Raw genomic sequence first — 23790 nt, 5'->3', positions numbered from 1 at the left:
TCACAAGTATTAATTAGATGAACTTCCCTGTACACCAGGAGGAGGTAAAAATTTGCTCTCTTACAGACAGAAACACATATGTGAAGTCATAGAGGAAAAGTAAGAGCCATGAAAAGCCTCATTTCCCTGCTGCCCACTCGTAATCAAAGGAGTAACTGGTCTCCAGCAGGAACATACCTAAGGGATATGACTGGCCTTAATCTCTTAAGTGACATAGTCCTAATGGCCACACAGTCAGACAAGAGCTGAGGCAGGGCTGGGAGAACCATCCCCGTCTCCTTGCTCCAACCTGGTGTTTTAACTCTACAACAGCCCTCATGACTCACTGCAAGGGCAGGAATCAATGTGGTTTGCCAACCAGTGCTCTTCCCACCAGCCCCTTTGCTGCAGAAGGGCAGTCGATGGTGTCTCGCCTGGAGACCGAATCACACGCCCAGGATGGCAAGGCTCAAATATCCTGCTGCTTTGCACTCCTCTTGGCTCCTTGCTTCCCTGCTGTCCAGCCCTGCTCAGTCCACTAGTGGCACGCAATGAAATCATCACAGCTCCCATCCAAAGCCCCGTGCTGCACATCTATTAAAAGGAAAGTTAGGTACCTGCCAATAAAACTGCTTGTTGGCCCTCCTGCTGGGCCAAGACTGTGGCCTTTATTCGGGAACAACCTGCAAATCCCGAGGCTGTGGCCACAGGAATGCCACTCCACATAAGGGCTTGCAGACATTTGCAGTCCACGTGGGGAAGATTTGTCACCACCACCCAAGTTGGCCAGAGAAAGTTTCTAAATCAATCATGCAGACCCTCTTTCCAAGATGTTAAATCACTTTCCCATATAATAGGAAAGGCCATGGCTGTCAGTCAAAACTCACCACCACCTAAAAGCTTGCCTACAGAACCATGAGGGGTCAACGGCCAAACCCCTCACGCCGCTGAGGTCAACAGGAGGGTGTCCGTTGACTTCAGTAAGCCCGCGACTTGGCCACACATCGACGGAGCCAGCCCACCCTGCTGCTGGGGACCAGACAGCCTCATAGGACCTCAGCCCTCATCAGTGGGAGGCTCCAGAGGAAACAGAGGTGGGTTGGGCTAAGGGAGAAAGCTTGCAGTTTTGCCAGTACTTCAAGAGCCTCTGAGGAGAGGAGTCCATGAGCAGGGCCAAGAGACCCGTTCCACTTGGCAGCTGGCGTTCGTGCTTGCAATTCCGTCACCACTACGCCCCGGCAGCTCACAGTACGTCCAAGAGCACGGGCCCTGCCAAGGCAAACTTTATTTAACCTGCGCTCTGCCAGACTGTCTGCATTCTTCTCAGGCTAGGCACGCGGGCCAACGTCTTCTTTCCCCACGCAACCGGGGCAGCACAAGCAGAGCATCGGGAATAGAAACACCTAAAGGTAACCTGGGGCAAAAGAACGTCAGGTTGCCAACATCAGGGGACAGGGCTGCGACATGCTGCTCCCTTTGACAGCCCAAAACAAGCTGCCTAGCTACAGGTTTTTAGGCACTTTCCAAAACGCATGCCCAGGAAAGACCAGCTGCAAAAGCAAAGATGGCTCAAAAACATGAAGCCAGCCTTGGCGCATTGCAGCAGTAAGGTCTGTTACATCTCTCAGGCTGTTACTGTAGCCCAGGCAAATGCTCCTGTGCGCAATATTAGAAACCGTGCTGGAGATGGAGAGATGCAGCTTTCATGCTCAGCCTCGCCAGGGACTGCAAGTACAGATGTCGGGTAGGAAACTGTGCCAGAGATCAAAAGCATAATTTCTGCCAGTATTAGAGGGCAAAAGTGTCTCAACATTGTCTTGTCTGGGAAAAAGCCATGTTTGAAATACAATGGTTTAGATGAGTTTTTAATCTCTAGCTATCATCAGAGTTTAACATCTTGGAAAATCTTGCAAGTGGATCATGCTAAACCCTCCAGCCATCCCCAACCACATTATCAAGGTGTTAAAACCTTGGCTCCTCTAGGGACAAGAGCTTTCATTAACATGCTTTAAAATACAATCTGCTTTCCTAACTGAGAAAGTGTCTGGCAGGCAACAGAAGTTCAGAGACTTGGGGACAGAGCTGCAAACAATACAAGACCGCAACTAGGGACATCAGATTGAACGCTGACTTCAAATTCATCTCACCAGTAGTCATTTACCGTCCTTTAAAAGTTTGCAAAAAGCAAAGAACAAACTTGCTTTTTCTGGGGAATGCTCCTAAAATAAGCAAATAGTGCAAAGAGTGAGAGTTGAACTTAGAAAAGACAGCGCACGTTTCCAGACAGGAAAAGAGGACTGAGAAGCGATGGATGCTGGAAGGCCCAATACAAACAACCTACCCATTTTTAGCTCATTTATTTTCATAAAGTCCCCAGAACTAGGCAACAAGGCCTAAAAGTAACACCTACGAAACTTATCACACGTCCAGACATTTTGATCATGCAAGTGCTTACAGGTCTTCGTTCCAGCAATTGCAAAACACACTTGAGGGATTTTTTTTTTTTTTTTTAAACTCATTCTGGGACTCTTCACTCCCCAGACTGGAAGGCAGGAAGCTGAACAGCAGGACTCGAGAACAACTCCCACCACACCTCCAGCTCCATGCAAGTCCTGAGAAGATGCTGACTTGCCCCCAGTAAGGTGCTCAGAGAGCAGAATATTCACACTCGGAGCATTTTATGGGCAATGCCAACCCCGCTGCCAGGAAGTGGGGGGAAAGATCTCAATACCACAGAGCGCACAAATGAGAAGAAACTAGACAATGAAGAGACAAGAAGAAAGAAAGAGCAAAGCTGGGTGACAGAAGGAAGGCACACTAAGGTACTGTGCTCAAGGTTCCCCTTTGTCAATCTACCGACGTCTGGACCCACCCGAAAATCCCTGGGAAGAGAGGAAGAGTCAGATGGGTCCATCTAGCCCAGCATCCTTCCCGGGAAAGTGGCTGATGCTCTCAGACGCTCCAAGAGAAAAATATCAACACACAGTGACCTGTCCATTTTCTTCCTTACTCCCGTCGGTTAGTGCTCTCACAGCACTCTGAACCTGCTCCTGGTAAAATCACTGCGAACACCTGCTTTTGGGGACGCTCACTACATTTGTGCGAGAAATAGAAGTGCATGCAGAATCGATGGTTAAATGGTGAAGAGGAAAAAAATTCCTCAGCTCTGATAACTGTAGTTGCAACTTAGGGAAGGTCATAAATTTCTACAGAAAAATCCTACCCGATTCATACCCAAATTTCTACGGCAAATTGCCCTTCTATCAGGTGGACTTGCTGTGCTAAGTCTGCACCAGTGCTCGATCAGAACAAACAGTTCACACTTCTTGTGCAGGAACTTCAACCACGTGCAGGTCCAAAGCTGACCTTCACCAGCATCTAATTCACAGACCATTTTTGGTGGTATTAAAGGACTAAACACTTCAGATCCATATACACATCAAACACACACACACACGCCCCTACTCCCAGGTAGAAACGAATCCTTTAAGAAACACAAATACAGCTGGCTTTTTTTTTTTTTTTTTTGGATGGATGGTAAGTTACTATTTCTGCTCTGGTATTTCATGAAGAAACAGCTTTAATAAGAAAGAAAGAAAAACAAACCCACCATTGAACCATCTCCTTACACTTCAGCAGAGACCAGAAATAGATAGAAACTGACCTCCTGGACTCAGACGTTCAAACGTTGTGATGATGCCCCACGCAAAAAGACAGACTGCAGAGGCTACGAGGCCCTGGCCATTTGTCTGGAGGTGCATAACTTGCCCATGCCGTAAGGGTCCTCTGTTTGAAATAGCTGCCGATGGAGGAATGAAATGGCTGCTAAAAAAGAGCTGGTTTAATGCCATGGCTTAAGCTGGAACTCCAAGGTCAGCTGAAGGGGCCCAATAAGATGGGAACAGCAGAAACGTCCTGGGAATGAGAAACAAGGCCTGGTGGTACATACCTTGGCCCTTCTGCCACCTAAAACAACATGGGCTGCTACCATGGGACAGCCTATGGTAAAGACGGACTGAGAGTCAACAGCAGAGGAAACTGAAGTGTGCAGACCCAAGTTTACCTGGCTCCTGCAAGCTGGTGACTTAGGTGGACCAGCCAGAGGGTTCGCCTGCAGATGGAAAAGAGCTATGCTCTGAGTTAGGGTTGGTTGGATTTGGTTAGTCCGGAAAAGAAAAACGGACAGGGAATGGACAGGCAGACGTGATCACATTCAAATTTGTAAAGAGCTACTAGAAGTCGGCAAACCTCTGCTCCTCTTGTCCATGAAGGTTAGGACAAGAACTGCCCAGCTCATTCGGAAAGAGGAATGGTTTGGTTAGACAGTCAGAAAAATGTCCAATACTGATCAAGATTAAGATCTAAAACAACAGCAACAGTGCTTCCCCAGTATTGCTAATTTTAAGGATTCAGACAAGCACAAACTGGAGCCTGCCTTAGGAATAAGAGAAAGATTGGAGAACCTTTACTAGACCAGTTTAGCTGTAGAAATACCTACAGATCTATAACTATACATGATCTGTGCATAAAAGTAGCAAGCCAAGCTCAACACCTAGTGCTTTCTTCTCACAATCACTTCATGCCAGAACAAAGCCTCTGTTTCCCTGAAGTCAGGTAACACAGCACGGCTAACTGGAAAGTCAAAAAAGGCTTGTGAGACCAAGGTAGTGAAGAGTTTAAGAAAACGGCAACATCTGGAAACGCACAAGCCATTTAAGCATCTGACTCTTAGGAACTCGAGAAAGGGGGGTACTGAAATCACTGGACCATCCCTCCCTTCTCAGCCACTGTCCCCCAAATCGCACCTCAAACTGCAAAAATATCCTTACTCAAGGGCTCAGAAAGAGCAACATTTCAGTGCTCGGACTGTTAAACATTTCTAAGCAAAGCCTATAAAGCAAAGAAACAGCTGCAGCAGGCAGTTAGAAGAATGGAATAATACAAATGGAGGGCTCGCGCCCCCAGGCCCGGCCTTTAGCACATGTTACTAGAGCGCGCGTTCACCTTCTCTGCAGAGCTGCCAGCAGAAACACGTGCAGCGCAGCGCTGGCATGCTTGGCTCAAACACCTTTAGAGCAAATCCACACTTGTCTGGGCCATTGGTAAGCTCTTTGTGGAGGAAGGAAACAGGAAAGAAAAGCAAAAGAAAAAAAAAAAAGAAAAAAAAGAAAAAGTAGTCCTCCATAAATCAAAGAACACGAAGCATCCTTTTAAACTCCTGGCCAAAAACACACACGCAAAAAGTAAACTATCCTCTTGCCTTACTGGAAATGTTCCTGTCCCGCTGCCCCATAAAAAGTTTACAATTGTATACGCCATGAACAAGGCGTTCTGTACCCCTGCCCGAGCACACAGCCACGAAGTGTTTGACCAGCACGGCAGCAGCCCCGCGGCCCCAGGCTGAGTGCCTTGCCCTCGAACACAGTGTCTTGCCAGCTTTGCACCTCCCAAACGCAGCACGCCGGGCTCCGCCAAGGCCGGTTGCACCGCAGGAAGCGAGAACCCAACCGAGCAGCGGGGCGTTCGCCCAGGTAGCGCTTGCATCCGACCTGCCTTTACCCTGGCTTACTGGGCTTGCCCGTGCCGGCACCACGAAGCACGGGATGGGGTGATGCTCGGCTCTGGGGGCACCACTCCACGCTGCTGCACGTGCCGCTCTTTCCGAAACGCACCTGACCAAACGAAAACTTGTACACACGCAGGGCTCTAGCTCGAACTTCTTTCCCCTGCAGTGAACTACTCGAGCTACTCTGCTTTGTTTCTGCTTTACTCAACTTAGATCTCCCTGCAACACTGTGGGGCTCAGGGAAGGGGGAGAAAGTTACACGGTTTTAAAAAAAAAAAAAAAAAAAAAAAGCTTTCCCAAAAAACTCTTGATTTTTAACAAAGCATCCCGGCTTTCGATAACATCTTCATCGAGTATTTATTGAGCCAATTAAGCTCTCAGCAGTGCCCCGGGGAGAGGCCCGGCTGTCTCAGCCAGGTCCTGCTCAGAGCAGATTGCTTCATTAGCCCACTCTAGAATCAAAATACATAAAAGCACCATTAACCCTTCACAAGCCAGGGAAAACCGAAACCCACGAGGAGACATTATTTCCTTTCAGTGCTTTTCTCCTTTGTCTCTATTTGAAATAGGAAGTTACTTTTTTTTTTTTTTTTAATCTGGGAAAAACGTTGGCACATGTCTAATCGCTGAAACAGAGTCAAAATAGAGAGAGAGGCGGTTAAAATAACGTTGCGATTGTTATGGAAGTGCAGAGCGCTCGCTTCATTCTAGTGGCTGTTTTTGGAAGAACGCTCCTTCTAGAAGAGAAAAAAATTGTTTGGGACAGAGATTCAAAGCGGGATCCAAGATTGCCAGGTGCTTGGAGACAACTGAATCAAGGCCCATATCCAAGCTCATTTTTATTCAGTTTGCACACGCAGTCCTGAAGACCACTTTTGCTGACATACCACAGGCCTATGATTTCTACTGCTCCTAGCAGGTACAACAGGAACAAGCAAACTCGGAGACAAGGAGGTAGGTGCCATAAGGTTGGTTTCCCTGTATAAACTCCGTTCCTGGCTTGTAGGCTCATTCATGCACTTGTCCCACCATGGGAGAGCCTGGGGCTTGCCAGCAAAGCCCCTCGAAATGCGGACGTGGTGTCTTCACGGAGAGCGCCCAAATCAACTCCCCAAGGGAACAAGCCAGACCAGCGAGTGCATTTCGCTGCTCTAACCACACTGACACTGCAGTTTTGGCAACTTGCTTCTGCCAGCCAAACTTGGAGGCGCTGCCCAAACCTAGAGTGGTACAACCTGCCAGCTAGGAAGCCAAAGGAAAGTGGGAACCGCAGCGCTGGGATGGGAAACCGCGGCTTTAGCATGAACCTTCCCAGCTTCTCCTGGCTTCTGAAGAGCATGAGCTGCATTAGCTGGCCCTCAGCTTTCATGTCTTTTTCAGAGACAATGGGAAAAGGGAGCCTCTGGACTTATCCCTGCAGCAAACACCTGCCCAAGCAGAGCCACGTCCTTCCCAAGGACACAACCCCACTGCTGTTGGCAAGCGCCGGGTGACATGGGTGTGGTGCACGTACAGAGCACAGCTTTGCCCCAGTCCCCGGTGCAATACGGCACCGACAGGAGGCCTAACCTACCATCTCTGCAGCTGAACGCGGCTCCCACATGCCTGCAGGGCTCCCAGTGGCCAAGGCAAGGGGAGGCCAGAGTCGCTTGTCATGGGCAGCACCTTCCCCGTGCTCCCAGGGCTGCAGGAACAGACAGGTTTACTCACAGACATTTAAGAGAGTCAGGCAACACTACAGTGGCACTTTAAAGTCAAGAGGGCCAAGGAGGCTGCCAAGGGTCTTTGTTTTTGCCAGCTCTTTTGGCACAAAGATCAAGAAGGAATAAGAGAGAGAAAGAAAAACAGAAAAAAATCCAAACAAGCAACCGCCTGAAGCTATGAACTCCTTGACTCACACCAGCACTTGCACAAGTGCCCATGACACTTGGCCTGACATCATACTCCAGCAGAGTTCCCAAGCCAAGAGGACAGCAAGAAGGTGAGAGCTGCCCAGGGTAGCGCCCAGGGCTGACACAGCCCCCGGACCCATCTCAGGTGACAGTCCCAGCTCTGTCCCACGTCCCTGGCAGCGCCTTGCAGAGGCAGGGACGAGAGGCAGAGCTGCCATGCGAGCAAGCTGCAGCATCCTCACAGCACGGGTCTTCTGGACTGCTGCAGGGACTCCAGGCTTGCCTATAAAGCACCCGTTGCTGCCCTGTCAAATTGACTTGCAACCCAGAACCTTGTCAACCAAAGGAGATAGACACCAGCCTGCGAGGGGAACACCACCTCTGTGGGGACACTGCCCTCTGGCATCGTGCTCAGCCTGTCCCCGTGCCATCTCCTCCCATCCCCTGGTCGCTCTCCTGTGAAGATGTCCCGAGCACGTTCTCATTCGGTGGGGACGGAGGTGGCAGCAAGCCGAGCGAGCCCACGGCAGGAGGGCTAACTAAACCAGCTGCACCGCTGAACCGCATCCCCCCCAAAACACATAATGAAGCAGAGAAGGGGAGGGGGGACACAAAATTGGATGGCAGGAGGAGCCAGGGAAGGACAGAGAGGAGGTGGTGGCAGCACTGGGATGGTCGCCCTGGAGACCGGAGGCCCCCTTGCCGATGGTGTAAAGTTTTACCTCCACGGGGAGCGACCTCTGTTACGATCAGCTCTGATGCTTCTCTGGGGGCCAGGGAAGGGAGCAGGGACTCCCCCCATAGGGGGCTGGCCAGTGGGGTAGGGGCAAGGAGGTGCATCACACTCTCCCCAGCCTCGTATCTCCTGTCGGAGGTGCGCTGAACGTGCAAGATGGCATTGGAAAGCAGAGTAATAAATTCTGGAGTAAACCACAGCCCTGCAGGCGCCAGCTCCTGGCAGAAGCTGCAGCGTTTGGGTTGAGCAAGGAAGGCTTTGAGCGTGACGGTCTCTGACCTGTGTTCAGGACGCCCTAAGCTGGAATACCGAACACACCATCACCTGGGGCCTTCCTAACCATAAAGGTATCAGCGAGAGCCGGCAGCTCCCCCTCGTGCCTGCAGGGAGACACGATGCTCCTTCGGCAAGCACGGACCACGGCAGCGAGCCCACGGCCGTGTTAGGTCCTGCTCCCCTCCTGGGAGCTGCGTTACTGCAGCGTGCGTGCCCATCCACGCACACGGTCTGCCTCTCGCTGTTCACATCACAACGGGGCTCCGCATCCTCCCTGTAACCACCCAGCCGTGCCACATAGGCTTCCTCCACTTGCCATAACTGCACTCTCATCTGAACCCCTCCCACAGGCAAGCTGGGCCATCCTGCCCTACCCTCCATTGAGCTATTGCTTTCTAGACCAAGATCTAACAAAAATATTTATCCAAAACCTAATAAACCCATTCCCTGTCCACCCCCCAAACTCCAAGCTCCGACGGGAGTGCAGATGCTGTAGACCTATTGCACACAAGAGGAAGACTAAAACATCTCCCTGGCCTTATCCAGGTCTTGACCCTCAGCAAGGCTGAGTAAGAATCCAGAACTTCAAGTAAAAACATCCCTTTGCTGCTCCAGGGCCACTCGCTGGCCCTCTTTTTCTGCTCATCTTGGAGCTTGTGCTGCGTGCTGCCCAAGTGCCCCTTCTCTCCTCTGCTCCCATCCCAGGAGCTCGCTGCGTCCCTCCCACCAACCACTAAAGCCAGGCTCCCTGGAAGACCACAGCCAACACAGGCGGATCTGAGACTCATCCCTGGGGTGGACCTCAGCCCAGAAGGGCTCTCTTTTCCCTTGCTAATTCAGCAGAAACCTTAGGAGAACCAGCACAAGAGAGTAAACCCTACCAGACAAACCAGAAGCTGCCAAAGCTAGCCAGCCCCCGGCTCTCCTTGTAAGGAACCAGTGCTAGAATAGCTTGCAGGAATTTGCCTCCATTAAAGCCAGATACTCATCTGCAATCAGTCCTGAACCCGATCCTCATCCTCCATCTAAGTTATGGACTGGAACATCACCTCTCCAAATCCATCCAACTCCCAGGCACCCACGTGGGCTCATCCCCAGCCACAGTTTATTCCTCTTTTTCTTCCAAGTACTGTGGCTTTGACAGAGGAGAGTGCTTGTCAGGGTAAAGCAGCTCCTCATAGCCAGTTCCTATTTAACAAAGAGGTTCCCTGAGGACTGGGACAGGGGACGAAGCCTGGAGGAGCATGAGAGTGACCTGAAGTGAACAGTGAGCCAAGTAATGCTGAGCTCCCGGGTAAGGCAGGGATACTTTGCATTTATTTTAACTCCAGCTCTGCGCCCCTTACCAAGTCTGGTGGAACATGACACCATCAAAGCTGCTCGCGTAGGCCCACACGCTCTCCTTATATACGCACGCACTTCCGAGCCCTGGCACGGACGCTGCGCTCCCGCCCAACTCGGGTTACTGAGCGCAGACGGCCAGGATATGACAAGATACGATCCCTTGGCTTAATGCCTTGCATTAAAGCGTCTTTCTCTTGAGATGCACGGGAAGGGACAGTGAGGGGGCCCGCTCAAGGAGTTATACCACACAAAGCTACTGCTAGAGCCTAGCGAAAGCCTTCAAATCTAGATCTGCATCTAAAATCCTCCTAGGATCACTCCCAGGATCCTGAGACTCAAGTTTGGGCTCCCCTCCAGAGTCTTGCACTTGGAAGCAGATGTGGTTCAGGATGAAGCAAAGGATATTCTGGCTCAGAAGAAGGTCTAACACAGAAAGAGAGCAAAACACCACATGCAGGTGGCTGAAACCAGCAATATATGGTCAGTGCTACCCCTCTGCCATCCCCAAAGGCTGGACAGATTGGCTGGAGGGCAGGCAGCGAGCACACGGACAGGTTCCCAGAGGAACCACGGGGGCATACGAGAGAGAGAGAAGACAGAAGAGTAGGTGCTCCAGGGCCTTCAGGCATAGTTGTCCCTGCAGCAGCTTCACCACGTTACGATGGCCAGACCCCATGAGCTGCCTGACCTCCATTTAAAACATGCCAAAAGTAGCTGCTCTCTCCAGGGACTCTGGCAACTGAGGGCAACTTGGCATCTCACACACCTTGCTCCTTAGGCAGCTCCACAAAGTGGCTCTGGGCTCCCCAGGCAGCCTTCCAGCCCTCACCTCACTCTACATCTCTCAGTCAGGAGGATTTGTTTTGTCCCGGATAAACCATAGCAGAAGGCTGGCTCCCTCACCACCAACCAGCCCAGCAAAAGGCAAGGCGAGCTGCTACCTGGCGGCTGTACCCCCGGCTCCGCAGCTGCCCTGGGCTCGTCGTGGCAGTCGCAGACCCCTGACCTAGTGACCAGCATGCCATCAGGGATAGATTGAGGGCACGGTGCGGGGTCACAGCCACGGCGTGGTTCGAGTGCTTGCCTTGTATTTTTAACATCACATTGACTCACAGGCTCTAAAAAGCACTTGAATTCTCTAAACGCTTTTAGCTCTTTTGCCAAACACCCTCAGGGCCTAGAATAGGCCCATCTACTCCCCATCGCAAACAGGCTCCCACTGCAGCGTTCCTCCCATCCCTGCTACAGCAGGGAGATTTTCTTTCCCAACGCGAGGGAGGGAAGACAGTCGGACAGAGGAGGGGTGTGGAGCCAGAGCGGGGCAGCAGGGTTTGTTTGTTTACAGGCACGGACCCAGCGTGCAGAGAGGCTGCTGGAATTTTTTCTTGGCCCCAGGGTTGTCCCCACTTCCAGTGAGCCTCCCGGCGCCTCCGTCTTCCCTCCCCTCGCTTCTCCTTTCGGCTCCAAAAAAGGATCACTCCCTGTTACATAACGGGATGAGCGCCACACAGATGCAGACATGCACACACATCCTCCCTTTTACTTAACAATACCTTTTTCGGTCATACAGCCTTCCTCTCCCCGGCCTCCCTGCTGCCATCAAACTGACAGTCAGGGGAGACGGATAATGCCTGGCTCCAGCTACAACTATTTCAGCCACGTAGAAAAGGGGAGAGAGGAGCGTGGTGGGATACTTCCTGCAGGGAACAGCAAACAGAGCAGGCTAGGGAAGTCAGTTCACTGACCAGCAACAGCCAGGTAACACCAGTCACTTGATGTCACCACAGGGGAAGCAACGAGGGATGCTGTGGCCACTGGAGGCCCAAAGGAGAAAGTCCCCAAAAGAAAGGGGAATTGGCTCTCCGGAGAAGTTGGATCTCGTTCTCCACGTCCTTCCATTTTGCTGCTCTGGAACGAGGCAGGAACAGGGGCAGGCGCGTCCACACCGCTTGCCCTATGTCTTCCGCAAAGAAGCAATTTTCCACATCTGCTGCAAAATGGTAGCAATGCCCGCAGAGGCAGCTACAAGAAGGCTGCAGCAGCAGCAACACGCCTCTCCAAACAAGCTGGAAGAGGAGTCTCCAGCAGCAACCCCCTTCCTAACACCCAAAACACTGCTACACCTCCTCTCTAACACCCATCACATAACCCAGCCACTAGCAGGAACGAAGAAGGACCTCATCTCAAGGAGGGATGACTCCTACTTGCACTTTGCAACTGGCCACAGTGGGAAACAGGATGCGTGTCCACTGCTGCTCCTGTTTTTGTCAGCCTCTTCTCAGAGGCAGAAGCAATAACGCTCTGCATAGCTCATGCTCCCAAAACAGCTTACGGTATTTTCTCCACCTGTACCAAGTACCCAGACGCAGTGCCAGCCAGAATGCCAGGGCTGTGCCACGTCTGGCCTAGAGGCGATCAAGTTGCAAATGCTTAAATGGAAGAGAAATGCCACCAAATCACTGCTGTATCCCTGGATAGGCAGTTGGCAGCAGGTCTGAGCCAGAGACCTCCGTATCTGCTCAGGCCTTTTACTTGGACAGCAGAATATCCACCTGGGTCAGCTACGGGTGCAAGACATGTGTCACCTTTCTGCATGGCTCACGTACCGCGGGAGGGGACAGAGCGCCATGGTAAGCAGGTGGGGAGCCCCCCCTGTTCCTAACTCTCCTCCACTATCTACAGGGCTATTTTCATCCCTGGTCTTGAACATCCATCTTGGGCACTGTAACTGAGCTCTGCTCTCCTATCAGATCACTCCTTTCATTATAGAAGCAGAAACCAACTGTTTGCTGACTGCCCCTCTCCCAGCCTGCTGCATGGGCTTCGTGAACCACTAATACAGCCTGTCACCCTCCATCACCTCCATTTCCACCCTAACGCAGTCTTCTGGGTTGGGGTGGTGATTACAGCAGCAGAATCAGGGGAGTAGCGTTCACTGCACCAGTTCATGAGCAACACTGGCTTCCTGACAGTGGGTCAGTTCACACTGTGCCGCTCCATCCCCTGTGCCCTTCACACTTCTCCTAACTGCACACCTGTTGTCTCGGAACAAGACCAGAGTCAGTGCCAAAATGTGGATTTTAACATGGATACATACAGCCCTAGGGAGACGGGGCTAGCTTGAAAAGTGCTATTTGCACCCTGTGGGCAATCGTGCCCATGACACGAAGAAGTCTGGGGACCTCTTAGCATCACCTCTAGCCAAAAGTTTGTTTGCAGCACATTCAGGTTCACCCAGACCTTGATGCAGAGTGGCTAGAGACATTCATCCTCATGCTTCCAGAGATCCTCCAGCTTACGCAGCCAAGCAAGTGCTGTGTGTATGACAGCTTCTCTAGTGGAAAATACCAAAGCCACGTGTCAGTGCTGCAGCCTCCCCGAGTGATTAGGACTCGGCTTATTGGGAGCGGATGACGTGCAGGCTCAAGCCTTCATACCTCTATGCTTACACATAAGGACTGAGTTCCAGTTCATTCCCCGAGACACAAGAGCCCGTTTTGGAGAAATGGGAGCAACATCCACCGACTCCCACCCAAGGAAGTAGACTTCGGAGTAACTGCTGACCTCAAAGCACTTCAGCAACCTCTGCTGAGGGCCACTCAAATTACCACCTTGGTTACAAGGCTGCTCTGCACTTTTTGACACCAGTCTTGGGGAACGTCTGCTGCCAAAGAAAATAGCAGGAGCGAGAAATACACTGCTCCGAGGCGCCCACTAGCCACAGTCCTTCTGGAAGAGCTTTCCATTTGCTCTAAACGACCGTGTCCTCAGCTAGCGATGGCCCATGACCTACACAAGAAAACAGAAATGCTCTCTGCTTGCATGTCTTGGATTGGTGCCTTACCATATAGGGGCATAGACCTCAGAAAAGCTTGGCAAGTACACACCACCTGGAAAGGAACCTTGCCCTAACATATCTGGGGGTCACTGCCCAAGGTACAGGCACTACTGGCCTACTGCAGCCTGGAAAGGGACATGTTGGTGAGAGCAGAGGCCCTGGGAGATTGCACGCCAAGCTGTTACTTGACAAATTGCTGTTGCTGTGCCTGCTTATTCCCCTTTCGTAGAAGGAATAAGTCTTGCCCCTATGCAGCAAGGGATCAAGAGCATAGCTGAGTCCCGTTCCGCAAAATGTGGCGTCTCCTCTGTCCCTACTGCTATCAAAAACCATCAGAGACCATGGACCCATTCAGGACTCCCCTGGAGAGCCAGGGAGCTGGGCATGTTTGTCCTTTCACTGGGACAAGAGACCTCCCATTCTCATGGCTGAATCCTATTCTTTCTCTAGCTGTTAACAGAAGGGAGGCTGCCCACTAGATTTACATTGCTGCTTACAGGGAAAGCAGCCTCTTCTGCAAATCTCCGGGATGCTCACTCTAGATACAGGCGACATCCTCTTTAAAAAACCTTGTTTGATTTGACAAATAGCATTTATCTGCATTCAGTCAAGAGCTCCATTTTATACCGTAACTCCATTTGAAGCGGTATGCTGACCACATCTAGCCTTACCCAAGAGAAGGCAATGATATTATATTCTTTAAAGCTATCCCCATAAAAGAAGAGGGTACAGGTCATCTAGAAAGGTCATCCCTGAGAAGCTACCAAAGAGCAAACCTTGCCAGTGTCCCCACTCGGTACTAGGGGGTCGTTTCCCAAGAGAAGGCATAGGGGCATGTATGCACCTTGCTTGCCCCAGGTACTACAGGAAATGCCACAGAGCATGAGGTTGGTTGCTGAAGCCTTACCTTTGAATAAGGGTCCCGAAAAGCAGGTCGATGGCCTTCTGCATGTTCTCTGTGCATAGCCAGCTCCAGTGATCCATCAGAAGCAGACGCAGCAAGTCCAGGGCCAGGTCAGCCAAAGCTGTCTCAGAGTCTGCCAGGAGGAAGAGGAGGGTCAGATGAGGACACCAGCTCTAGAGCCTAAGCAAACCTGGCGGAAAGCTCACTCTTTTCCCCAACGGCCCGAGCGATGCTCTTCTCCCCGACCGAACGCCCCATGCCACATGCAAACGCCCTGCTACAGCACAGCTAGCCTGGACAGCAGGGCATCCCCCTCTCCCAGACTGCTCACTCTTTCATTTCTACTTTCACCCAAGCAGTCCCGTCCTCCCTCCAAAGGGGGCAACAGACCAGAATATGGCTGCTGTAAGCGCAGCTTTTCTTGAATCCTGCCCAGCTGCATCCCAGCTCTGGGGCATGACTGGCGCCAAGAGAGGCCTTGTACAGCGCTTGGCTCAACAGCAGCCTGACCTGGTTTGCTCCCCTCCATGCTGCTGAGACATGGACCAGCTTTAGTCTTTTGGTGCAAAGTTTATATGAAAAGGATGGTGAGTTTTGGAGCCCAGTTACAGGATACAGAGAGCGCCCCACTTCCCTGAACTCGGGCTAACAGGAGTGAGTGACAACATTTTATGACTAGGGATTATCTAACCTCAGTCCATGCACCAGGATGGCAGCGCCCCCAAAACAAGCGGGAAGGAAGGCACCTTTCCCTTCTTCAAAAGGGCAGAGTATTTCCAGGCGCTAGGCTCTGGTTGGTGTCCGCAGGCTGCCATCGTGTGGCAGGCCCAGGTCTCAGCAGACAGATAGATAAAATACATCTGGATAAACCAGACGCATCAGTTAAGACAAAAACTCACACACGTGCCAACATATCCCTTGTGATGCGACCTGGGAAAGCAAAATGACTCTCTGACCCTCACACACACTCATTTGCTAGTGACTTATATGCTGCTTGGCCCCTAAGCATCACATGGGGTGTGCAGAACAGGCCTGTAAACGTATCACGTGGCCAATCGAAGACAACCCCTTGTAGCATCCAAGTCCCCTTCCTCAGATAGTGGCTGGCCAACGTTTTCCAAGAGATCACCCACTGAGCAGATATAGGACACTGATTGCCTTTAGCAAGCCGCTTCCCAGACATTCATTCCTCTTATCCCGCTAGACGAGTCTGCCCTGCCTTGGATCTGGGGCATCACAGACCTGCAGGCATTTGACATCATTTACGTAAAGCTTCCATATGAGCCCAGCTAACTGCCAGAGCCTGCACCTCTTGCGCTCTGTACAGAGCGCTGACCTCAGATCACAGTCCTGCTCCCCAGCAGCCAAAAACAACTGTGGATACATGTTTAAAAATTATAGGCAAAGCAGGTAGCATGGCTAGATCTCAGAGTACCAGACTCATCCTGTCACAAGCCCATGCTTTCAGTCAAGAGTTTGTCAAACCGAACCATTAGAGTGAAATTTTTGGAAAGCTCCAGCTGATACAGTTCAGCTGTTCCCAAGAACAAAATTAAACATGTTTTGCTTATGTTCAAAATAATCTTGTAACTGTTCTGAGAGACTGCAGCATCTCTGCGCTTCAGGGGAGAGGGCTACAATCAGAAAGGGAACGTCAGTCTTTGAATTGGGACTACAGATTTGCTATTCCCACCAGTTTCATCCAAACTTATATCTCAGAAAGATGCTTTTACAGTGCAGAGACACATTAAGGCTAACTTGGATTACCTACAAAACGCGATTCTGCCATTTGTGAGTTCCCAAGCGCTTGATTTTACATCATTAGCGTTTTAGGCAACTTGTCCTTAAGAAATGTGTTCCTGCAGGAACTGCACCGGGTACACTAAGGTGAAGATCTACAGTGACTCAAAGGAGCTGTGCGTGCAAGACCTGAGTGCTTCCAATAGCAATACAGTCCAGAGCAATCTCCCAACAGGATTTGAGATGCTCCCTTTGCTTTCTCACTAACCAAGGTGCAACAGGCAGGAGACCAGGTCCCCATGCTGAAGACCTCATAAGCTGAGCAGGCAGATCCTGGCAGCAGGCAGCTGCAGAGCCAGCTGTGCCAGCACTGAGGGAGAAGGGGTGAAGCACTAACAAACAGGCTAAGCTCACCAGCGCCCGCGTCCGGATGCGTCCCCTGCTGCGATGTGCCCAGCACATCCGTTTCCCGGTGCACGCAGAATTCCTTGGCTTCTCTACCTCCCTCGCCTTCGGGGGCAGTGCTGGGCACTGCCTCCAGCAGCTTCTCCTGCTTCTGAATGAAGGACTCCATACCCGCCAGCGACAGGGTGTCAGAGACCTGCAGAAGCAGCAATGCTTTAGTGCCATGGGCTGTACATAGCCAGAGCTCAACAGACCTGTGAGGTCTCTGCTGTCCAGATAGCCCTCCCGCTGCTACCACCTTCCACGATTTGCACCTCGCTCTATCCAACAGCACAGCTAGGGTTGCTTGCAGCAACCACGACCGCTGTGCACCTGGATTACTCCAAGCCAGCATTCGAACAGGCCAGTGGTCAGGATCACAAAAGGATCATAATAGGGATCCATACTTACGGCACTGCCCTCTCTCAGGGAGTACAGGACCCTGTCATGTGCTTCACCCACACTCAGCACTGGAGTGATTTTACTGGATGGGAACCTCAGCCTGGACCTGAAGAGGAAGGAGAGACAGCATAGTCAGGGTTTTCTCCATAAGCTCCAAATGATGAGTTTCCCAGTCTCAGTGAAGACTGTTTTAGGTCTGGTTAACGTGAAGTAGTTTTAAAAAAAAAAAAAAAAAAAAAAAAAAAAAGCATCTGCCCCCAGAATGACCTTAAGAGCTCTTGCCTCAACTACACATTCTTGAACACTGGCCTTTCAAGGCTTTCCATTATCCACCATACACGCGCACCTTCTTCTACGGATGTGTTAGACAAAGGCCTATACGCAGATCTAAGCATATCTGTTCAGCAAGGTGTGACTATGTAAGCGGATACCGGAAAACGCTCAGAAAAGCCTCTGAGACGAGGCATACTCAGCGAGATTGTGAAATCCAGTTCTCAGTATACACACACACACAGAAAGGGCGTCTTGGATTTTGGGACAAACTGTAAAAAAGTCTGTTTATCACCAAGGAATGTCTTTTTCAGCCAAGATTCTTCAAGATGTGTACTTTTCTGGATTGTCTTTTATTTTTTGTCCAAAGCAGTTTTTTTTTTTTTTTTTAAAGTAAAGTTTGGCTTTTCTGGAAAAAGCAATGCTTGTGCAGAAACCTTTCCTTTTTCTGCAAGGGAACAATCACTGACAAGCACAACAGGGCTTGTCGCCGCGAGCAACGACAAACGTCAAACACTTGCAGAACAACTGTATGTGCCTTGACCTTGACCGCTACTCCTAACTATTCACACGTTTGCTAGGAAAAGTAACAGGCTACTGTGCAAAAACACATGAGAAAGGTAGGAGTAAACCATCAGGTAGACAACACAAGTAAAATTAGCTGGAGCGCTACATGTTTTTCTCTGCGCATTTTGAAATCTGCCCTGAGGTGCTGCGCACAGAATGATTGTTCTTAACAGTAGCAGACCAACGCCATCCAATTTACAGCTACGTTTTGCAGTGACTCACCCCGTATATAGGTTGCGTACATGTTTAAGGCTAAAAAGCAATTCTTCAGGAGCAACAGCATCTTTGCTGCCAAATGCCACCACCTCACAGCTGCCTCAGAAAGAAACCCACAAGGAAGAAAACCTTCAGTACCAACTGCTGTAAAAAACAGAGTGTTCCTGGAAAAATCTCTTATCTAAACAGGAGCTCAAGTACCCTTGCTCAGCTTTCAAAAGAGAAAGCAATACAGCTGAAGTATGATGGCAACGTGTTATTTACCACATCTAAAACACCAGGTCAGTACTTCCACCTTAAGAGTCAGTTTATTTATAAAGTGCATGCGCTATATAAAGCATGAGGCAAGCTGCAGAACAGCCCTTACTTGTTAGCCTTCTTCCCATCTGTCTGAGACTTTCCATCCACTTCTGACTCGCTAAGATCCTCCGTGGGGCTCTGGGGCTCTGATCTCGGGAACGCTGTCTTCAGCGTGTCCACAATAGCATTGACCACGATCTGCAAAAGCCAGCAGTGTCATCAATTATTGGGGGAGTAGTCTTTGAGTCCAAATTAAGAGTTATCAGACCTGCACTCTCCCACTTCGCCTTCCTATTTTCCATCAAAAACTTCAAGCTCTGTGGGACAGGTTCTGACTCTCACTAGCTTTCTGGGCCAGCTCAGCCCAGCAACACGGTATTTGAGGTTTTCCAGCTACTCCTGCAGCAGCGACGTCCAGAAAACGAAGCCCAAGAGGTACGTGTGAAAGGAGGATTTAGGCACACATAACCATTTCCCCACTTGTCTACCTTGTCTATCCTGGAGACAACGAAGGGCTTCTTGACGAACGCGATCCTGGCATCAGTGTTCAGGGCGAGGAACTCCTGCACCTCCTCACTGTTTGCGATCTCAGGGACTGCACACAATTGCTGCAAGGGAAGACGTAGCTTTAGGTCTTTTCTGAGGCAACTTCCCAGCTCACTTATATACAGTGCAGGTGGAAAAGACCTGATGCGCTCCACTGCGGATACAGAGCTGTCTCATGTGACAGCTTGCCAGCTCTCGGAAAGCTATAGCTATCAGCTCACGGCCCTGCTACACATAATTCAAAATCTGTTTGCAAGCTATCTCTGTTGCCTGCCATAGACTTCTGATCCTCAACAATATGCTACGATCTCCAAAGCGTTCCACCTACCTGAGAGCTCTCATACAGGCCCACAGGCCATGAAATGGCATCTGCTGTAGCATGCCTTCACGCCTTCCCTCCTCTGTAACATGCAGCAGGGCAGTTACCCCACTGTGGCTCAAATCAAGACAGCAAAGGGGAAAAAAAACCCACCAGGTATTTTCTAGTTGCACTTTCTCCAGTAAGAGTAAAAATCAGTCCAGTAGCTACTTGTTAAAAATTTAAAAGATTAGAGTTTAAAAAAACCACCAGCAGCCAGCACAAGAGCCCAGCTCTCAACCCTTAATTCTAACACATCAGCATTGATCTGACCACTGCACCCAAGGAGAGGGAACTTGAAGAATCAAGTCAGCAGCCAGGGGAGGTGGTGGCTGCCACGCAGGTACACCAGCAGGTATCTCACCTTCAAGAAAGATTCTAGGAGACTTTTTCTGGCTTCCACCTTATCGCTGTCCATGTTTCCAAATGGGAGATCAGGGAACAGTTTCTTTGGGCCTTTGATATCTTCAAATGAAATGCACCCATAATTAAACTCGAGAAAAATGCATCAGCACAGACAGGCTCCAGAACATCCAGACAAACAGCCCAAAAGTTTTTAGGAAAACAATTTTCCATCCAAAAACGCATATCTATCAAAATCTAAGGATTTTGTAGGGACACGCTAAATCCAATGACTTTTAAACAGGAGTTCGAGAACAACCACTGGCTTCTTTTTCAAAAAGCTTATGTTCAACACTTATTACTCTACTTGTACGCAAACCAGACATTTGCAAATAAAAGCATCGTGGTGTTTTGGTCACTGGTGAAGTTGCAAAACTGCAAAATCAGGCATTGTGATCTCAATGGGAGCTAGGATATGTTTTGAAGCACTACAATTTGCTGCTGATGAGAAATCCCTCCTCCAGCCAGCTCGGCAGAGAACAGCAGCGACAAGGGCATCGTCACAAATAACCAGCATACAGGCCTGCACAGGCAGAGCAGGAAATCCCCAGAGCAGGAAATCCTTAATCTCCTTCCTCCTTCCCACAAAGGGCAAAGCTTTCTTTTAGCTCATCGTATCCAGGTCTCCCTGCGTGCAGGGAACGCACACCTTTGTAAGAGGATACCTGTTACAAGCAGCAACGGAAATGGGCACACACTGGGTTGAGGGAGGAAAGGATTTTTACAGAAAGGCAACACGAGCACTAACTTTTCAGGAACTTGCGGAGCTCCGGTTTCTCCTCCAGCCTGGTCTGGAGGTTCAGGAACTCCCGGTAACGGCGGTTCACGGTGTGGTAGGCCATTTGCTGAAGGCTGCCAGCACTCTCGCTCTCCAGGGCCGTCTCATACTGAGGAGGAAGAGAACCGTCGTTAATCCTTGCAGACCCCAAACAACCCTGACGCCCTGCGGTCTGCGTCAGCCCCGCAATCCCCAGACCCCACGGCAGTCCTGCCTAGCCAACTCCAGCCACCTATCCGATCGACCCTTCCCTACGGACTGGAGACCGCACAGCGCAGCAGAACCTCGTGAAGAAGGCGATGTAGACAGCAGAACCGGGATATAAAGGATGCAGCCAGCCCCACAAAACCCTTGGCCAAGAGCAGGAACCGCTGTCCTGTATCTAAAATCCCACAGTGAAAACCACAACCAACGTTCCCCTGCTGCCAGGCGAAAATTGTTGTCGAGCCGTATGCAGCACACAAAATCCTCATTTCTAAGCACCAACCCGAGCTCCCCAGCTGGCACCCGACAAGACGGGGAGCACTTACCTTGACGGTGTAGAGGGTGTAGGGGTGGAAGCCGGTGCCGCTGTGCTCTCGGGCAGTGATGGTACCGGTTATCCGCAGGTTCTGGATGACCACCGGCCCCTCGGGGCTGCTGAGGGGCTCAAAGCTGAAGGTGCTGACAGGAGCCGTCGGGGAGGAGGAGAGCAGGGGCAGAGGTTGGCCGGGGTCCAGGGGGCTCTGCGCTGGCACCTCCGACGCCCCCAGCTCCTTCCCCAAGCAGGAGGGTCTCTGCGAGAAGGGCTTCCTGGGGACGGCCAGGCGGGCGGCGAGGGAGGCCGGGCCCTCTTCGTCCTTCTCCACCGCCGAGTCGATCTGGATGTCAGGGCACGTGCCCTGCACAGTAGCAGAGGTGGGAGGCAGGCCTGGGTCCGGGCCGGAGGCCGTGCCCTCCTCTGGGTCTCCATCCTTGGCCCCATCCTCCAAGGCGCCTGGAGCCTCCAGCACCCCGAGGGCTTCCTGCGGCGGGTGGGTGAGAAACTCCGCCGCCGACAGCGGCACCAGCGGCTCTGTGTCCTTGCCCGGCTCGGAGGCGGAAGACGCCAAGTCCTCAGAGGGGAACAAGGAGCCCAGGGCAGGAGGCTGGAGGGGCTGCACCTTCTTCCCCTCCGCACGGCTCTCCCTGCTCGCCGAGTCCTTGTCGTCGTCCTCCTCCGGCGCACCGCGCTCGCAGGTGTCCCCCACGTCGCCTCCAGGGAGCTCTGCAGCCGGTGGGGAGGGAGGCGGCGGCCCGTCGGGGACGACCTCCCCCGGAGCGGCGAGGGGCGAGGAATCGGGCTGTGGGGCCAGCGGGCCGGAGCGGGGCGGCCCCTCTCCTCGGGGCCTCTTGCCAGCTTTGGAGAAAGCGCCCACCAGCAGCAGGTTGATCCAGTCGGGGTCGGCCACCTTCCGGAGGGCGGGCAGGAGGACGTTGCAGGTGACCAGCTCCACCACCACGAAGCGGCCCGTCCGCGTCTCCAGGTGGGGCCGGGGCACCAGGGCCCGCAGCAGCCGCTCGGTGGCGGCCCGGGCGTAGGCCACCTCGGCCGCCGGGCTGCGGAGGGCCGGGTGCGGCCCCGCCAGCCGCCCGTACTCCCGCCACAGCTGCGGGCCACCCTCGGCGGCGGTGTCCCGCAGGGCCCGCCGGGCCCCCAGGTAGCTCTGCAGGTGGTGGCCGCAGAGCAGGAGCAGGCGGCGGGCCAGGGCCTGGCGGTCCACCCGCTCCATCCGCCCTCGCAGCTCGGCCGCCAAGCCCGCCATGGCCTTCTCCACCTGAGCCTCGAAGGCCCGCTGGCCGCTGACGGCGCGGTACCACGAGGAGACGAAGTCGCGGACGACTTTGCGGACGGTGCCGGCGATCTCCCGCTCCAGCTGCCGCTCGGCCTGGGCGCTGCGGCTGGGCGGCCGCAGGGTCACGAAGCGCTCCAGGTGCAACCGGCGACCGCCGCCACCCACCAAGGCGCGGGGGCCCAACCAGCCGCCCAGCGCCGCCAGCGCCGCGCACAGCGCCGCCAGCACCCACACGTCGAGCAGCAGCGGCAGCGCCGCCAACCAGCCCAGCGCCGCCCCCAGCGCCGCCAGCAGCAGCCCCCGACGCCGCCCGCCCGCCGCGCCGTCGGGCATCGCGCCGCCGCCGCCGCGCACCACGGCGCGCCCTAGCGGGCACCGCGCGCGCACCGGCACCGCCGCGCGCTCCCCCCCCCCGCCCGCACCCGGCCCCCGGCCCCCGGCCGCCGCCGCTTCCTCCGCCGCTTCCTGCTCCGCCCCCGCCGACGAGCGCGGCCGAGCGGCGCCGCCAGCCGGCCCGCGCCCCCGCCACCGCCACCTGCTGCCGGCGCCAACGCCTGCCGGCCGGCACCTGCCCAGACCTGCTCGCGTCCCCCCCCCCAAAAAAACCTGTACCCTGTTAATGTGTCTTTTTTTTTTTCCCCCCCCTCCCAGCTGGCGTATTATAAAAAATAAATGCGCTGAGTGTTTTTGCATTCGTGCATAAAAGAGCCTGCCTCCCCCCCCCCCGCACTAAGCGCTCTTGCACGCCTGCGCAAAAAAAAAAAAAAAAGAGCTTGCACACTTGCATTGAGTGTTTCTGTAAATAAAACAAAAAGAGTTTGTAGCCTTGCGCTGAGTGCTTTTGCAGGCGGACGCACACACGCACACACAGAGTTTGCAGCATTGCCTTCAGCGTGCCCGCGTGCATGCTGAAAAGAGTAAAGAGTTTGCAACACCTGTGCTGCCTTAGCGTGGGGGCACGCCAAAAAAAAGGAAAAAAAAAAAAAAAAAGCTGACGCCCCTGAGCTGCATGCGTCTGCATGTAGGCACAAAAAAAGAGTTTGCACCCTTGCGCCAAGCGTTTCTGCATGCATGCCGAAAAGAATTTGCACCCCTACACTTAAGTGCTTTTGCACGCAGAAAAAACACCTTGCACCCTGGCATTAAGTATTTCTGCACGCGTGCCCGGAAGAGCTTGCACCCCCTACACTGTGTTGGCAGGCAAGCAAAAACACGTTGCATGCCCAAATTAATGCACGCATGCCAAAAAAAAAAAAAAGTTTGCAGCCCTACACTCTTTCTGGATGCCTACACAAGCTTGCACCCTGAGCGCTTTTGCACGCGTGCCAAACAAAAGTTTGCAACCCTCAGCTGAGCGTTTTTTGCACGTAATTAAAAAAAAAAAACACCAAAAAAAACCCACAAAAAAACGGGCGGGG

General features: G+C 52.4%; 1 protein-coding gene across 1 annotated transcript in view; it reads right to left on the bottom strand.

Moving 5' to 3' along the window:
- Positions 1–22475, bottom strand: part of SNX19 (sorting nexin 19) — a 29287-nt gene extending 6812 nt beyond the window's left edge. The window contains exons 1-8 of the mRNA XM_009680475.2: positions 21089–22475; positions 20529–20667; positions 19743–19843; positions 18963–19082; positions 18542–18672; positions 17131–17227; positions 16690–16876; positions 14539–14668 (exon numbers count right to left, since the gene is read on the bottom strand). Of these exons, the coding sequence (XP_009678770.2) occupies positions 14539–14668; positions 16690–16876; positions 17131–17227; positions 18542–18672; positions 18963–19082; positions 19743–19843; positions 20529–20667; positions 21089–22342 (2159 nt within the window). The 5' untranslated portion in view covers positions 22343–22475. The remainder of the gene's footprint in view (positions 1–14538; positions 14669–16689; positions 16877–17130; positions 17228–18541; positions 18673–18962; positions 19083–19742; positions 19844–20528; positions 20668–21088) is intronic.
- Positions 22476–23790: the final 1315 nt, after the last annotated feature.

The sequence above is a fragment of the Struthio camelus genome, chromosome 22, assembly GCF_040807025.1.
Source record: "Struthio camelus isolate bStrCam1 chromosome 22, bStrCam1.hap1, whole genome shotgun sequence".
Lineage (NCBI taxonomy): Eukaryota > Metazoa > Chordata > Aves > Struthioniformes > Struthionidae > Struthio > Struthio camelus.
This window is presented reverse-complemented; position numbering and strand designations above follow the sequence as displayed.